The sequence below is a fragment of the Labeo rohita genome, chromosome 6 (assembly GCF_022985175.1).
Source record: "Labeo rohita strain BAU-BD-2019 chromosome 6, IGBB_LRoh.1.0, whole genome shotgun sequence".
In the NCBI taxonomy this organism is placed as follows: Eukaryota; Metazoa; Chordata; class Actinopteri; order Cypriniformes; family Cyprinidae; genus Labeo; species Labeo rohita.
Genome location: NC_066874.1, coordinates 32575877 through 32579183, shown reverse-complemented (window position 1 = coordinate 32579183; position 3307 = coordinate 32575877). Strand labels below are relative to the sequence as shown.

Sequence of the window (3307 nt, the reverse complement as noted above, 5' to 3'; positions counted from 1 at the left end):
CTAACATGATTAGCATGTTACTAGCATGTTGCTAACAAGATTAGCATGTTACTAACATTTTGTTAGCATGTTTCTAACATGATTAGCAAGTTACTAGCATGTTACTAGCATGTTGTTAAAATGAGTAGCATGTTGTTAGCATGTTGCTAACACGATTAGCATGTTACTAGCATGTTGCTAGCATGATTTAGATAGCTAGATAGATTAGAAATATTAGAAATATTAGAGCGGAAGCTTAAATGAGTCTAAATGGATTAGAAATAGTACATAGAAGGGAAGCTTGATTGAGGCTCAAGGGAATTCTGGGAGTTTAGATTTGAATTGTGTCAGTTGGAGTTTGAATAGTGTTGGCTCATTTGAACATTCCGTCAATGTAAGTCTATGGGATTTTTGGTGGTTTTGAAAGTCTGGTTTACGAAAACCGTAAGCCGGATCAGTTAGAAAAGATACAGCACACCGAGTCAGACCGGTCTGAAGGTCTGGGCCGAGTTTGGTGGTTGTAGCTTGAAAGCTCTAGAAAAGGTAGAGACCGAAATTTGGCTCAGAAGAAGAAGAAGAAGAATATTTTTAAATAGTAGATCAGTAAGTTTGCTTTCTCAAGCCAACTTAATTAATTCAAATCAGCTATTTTAAATAGTAAAAATTTTTCGCAATATTACTGCTTTTGCTGTACCTTGGGTCAAATCTTTTTTATTTTATTTTAAAATGCTGACATTAATGCTAAGATTAAAAAATGCTTTAAAAGTATTTTCATAACTCATATTAGGTAATAAACTAACGTTAACAAATGGAACCTTGCCGTATCTACTTACTATATATATATATCTGGTAATACAATATATTCACGTTTTTTATTTCATTTTGTTCATGATTATTTTTTTTTATTAATTCACCTCAAGCTGTGACAAATTAAAAAACACATCCAGTTCACTAGCTGGCGCTTCGCTCTTCACATGTGACCGTTTACCGCGCAGCGAAATAATACAGGAAGTAGAGCTGTGGACGTTCTTTCCGGCTCCGGTCTCTCAGCAAGAGTAAAGGTAGGCCGAAACAAGAGCCGAAAATCCGTTTAAAATCTTCATCATCTTACTATTTTATGTGTTTTTTGAACCGAATTCAGATAGAATAAATCATTATAATGAATATATCTTAATCTTGAGAACATATGTAGACTGAAAAAGCCATTTATAAGGCAGGATATGCGCCTGACTTGTACGCTAGGACGCGAGAGTGCTTCACAGCTCGATTTAAGTCAATATATGAACACGAAACGAGGAAAATAGCATTGAATAAAAGGTTTTATGTTGTTTTTCAAGAATGTAAATCGTTTTAAGTGCAAAATACTTACGTGAAACGGTTTTTAATCTGTATACATCAACGCGTTTAGCATGCTAGTGCCTACAGAGACGCGCGGAATGTCATCGCTGATAAAAATGACCATGCTATTACCATGTTTTTTTTTTGCCATGGTGCTAACATGATTACTATATGCTTGTGTCATAGTATGTGCATTTAATACCGTGGTATTAGCATCACTGTACTGTGGTACTACAGCAGTGCTTCCTTGTATGTGGCTGTACTTTGATTCAGTGGATATTTGATAGTAATGGCAGGGTGTTTGTCATATTTACATTATGCAAATGGTATTGTAAGATTTGCTAAATAATTCATGGTATGTGTGGTAACTTTAGGGCACTGTCAGTCTGACATGTTAATGATAGTTCTAGCAAAACTGGTCTCTATATCATAAAATGCATGAAAACGTACTTGCATTTCTGTTTTCCTCTCGTCTGCATCCTAATCTAATAAATCTGGCATCTTTGATAAAGTTACCTTGGGTAAAAATGTCTGCTAAAAGCATAAATGTAAACACATGTTTGTATTTTTCTTTCTGTAGATGTTGATGCCCAAGAAGAACCGCGTTGCTATCTATGAGCTCCTCTTCAAAGAGGGCGTCATGGTGGCCAAAAAAGACGTGCATCTTGCAAAACATCCAGAGCTCGCTGACAAAAATGTGCCCAACCTTCACGTGATGAAGGCCATGCAGGTGAGTCCTTCAACCATCGTGAACGGCACGAACTTGGACCAGTCGATGACGATGTAAATGTATATTAACATACGTTTACCTTCACAGTCTTTGAAGTCATGCGGGTACGTCAAAGAGCAGTTTGCTTGGCGCCATTTCTACTGGTACCTGACCAATGAGGGCATCCAGTACCTGCGGGACTTCCTCCACCTGCCCCCAGAGATCGTGCCCGCCACCCTCCGCCGCCAGACCCGCCCAGAGACCGCCAGACCCCGTCCTAAGGGTAAGAGGCTCATTATCCTCTCCTAAAGGCATATCAAACCTTCACGATTGTTCATGCTGTGTATATTGAAGAAAATCCACACAGCTTTTCCGTGCAGTGATGATTGTAATGAACAAACCTTCATTCAAGAGTTTATATCTCTTGTGTATCTTTAATAGAAAGCTATTTTATGGCATCAGAAGAGATTGAATATACTGCATTGATCACTTTTTTTTAAGTTTGATTGATAAATGCTTATATACAAATGCAAAATGTTGTTCATAATGTGTCACAGTCCCTTTCAAAGATTAATTTTTGTCTTTTACAGGTCTTGAGGGAGAGAGACCGGCCCGTCTGGCCCGTGGCGAGGGAGACAGAGATGCTTACAGACGCTCTGCAGCTCAGCGTAAGTACACAATGCATATTGTCGACATCAGCGTAATCTTTAGCCTCTGTGTGGCATTGTGTTAAACTAAAAACCGTTCATCCTGCAGCTGGTGCAGACAAGAAGGCTGAGGCTGGTGCAGGTGCTGCCACAGAATTCCAGTTTGTAAGTACTGCCGTTTAAATAGCGTTTAAATGCATGACTCCAAACAATTACAGAAATGCAAGCTTGAATTATCCAGCTAGGGAATTGACGCTTACCTTTTGCATACGTTCTCTTTGTGTTTTCAGAGAGGTGGTTTTGGCCGTGGCCGAGGACAACAGCCACAGTAATTTTCCACGTTATCTGTACAATAAAGGTTCAAAAGTACTTCTGTGTCTGACTCGTTTATATATTGCTTGTAGGGACTTATGAATGCATTCAAAGTGATATTTAATGCCTGGAATGGAATTGTTTGTCTAGAAAAGTGTAAACTTGCTGAAAACTTACTGAAGAGTTCAAACACCTGACAATCAATGTGAATAATTGACATGTTGTGAGGTGAAAAGCTGTGTGTTCATAAGAAGCAAATCCATCAATATGTTTTTAACTTCAAACATTTGCTTCTGGCTGAAATATGAGTCTTGTATCCATA

At 38.3% G+C, this 3307-nt stretch overlaps 1 protein-coding gene across 1 annotated transcript; it reads left to right on the top strand.

The window, feature by feature from the left end:
• Positions 1 to 925: 925 nt before the first annotated feature.
• rps10 (ribosomal protein S10) lies at positions 926 to 3042 on the top strand. The gene is made up of 6 exons (XM_051113523.1): positions 926 to 1040; positions 1898 to 2047; positions 2135 to 2309; positions 2617 to 2694; positions 2783 to 2838; positions 2964 to 3042. The coding sequence occupies exons 2-6, from the start codon at positions 1898 to 1900 to the stop codon at positions 3003 to 3005; spliced, it is 501 nt and encodes a 166-aa protein (XP_050969480.1). The 5' UTR covers positions 926 to 1040; the 3' UTR covers positions 3006 to 3042.
• Positions 3043 to 3307: the final 265 nt, after the last annotated feature.

Bases quoted from the DNA above. Each gene is read 5' to 3' on its own strand.
- rps10 (XM_051113523.1), top strand. From the start codon at position 1,898: ATGTTGATGCCCAAGAAGAACCGCGTTGCTATCTATGAGCTCCTCTTC. The intron at 2,048-2,134 runs GTGAGTCCTTCA...TTACCTTCACAG, and splicing joins ACGTGATGAAGGCCATGCAG to TCTTTGAAGTCATGCGGGTA. The intron at 2,695-2,782 runs GTAAGTACACAA...TTCATCCTGCAG, and splicing joins CAGACGCTCTGCAGCTCAGC to CTGGTGCAGACAAGAAGGCT.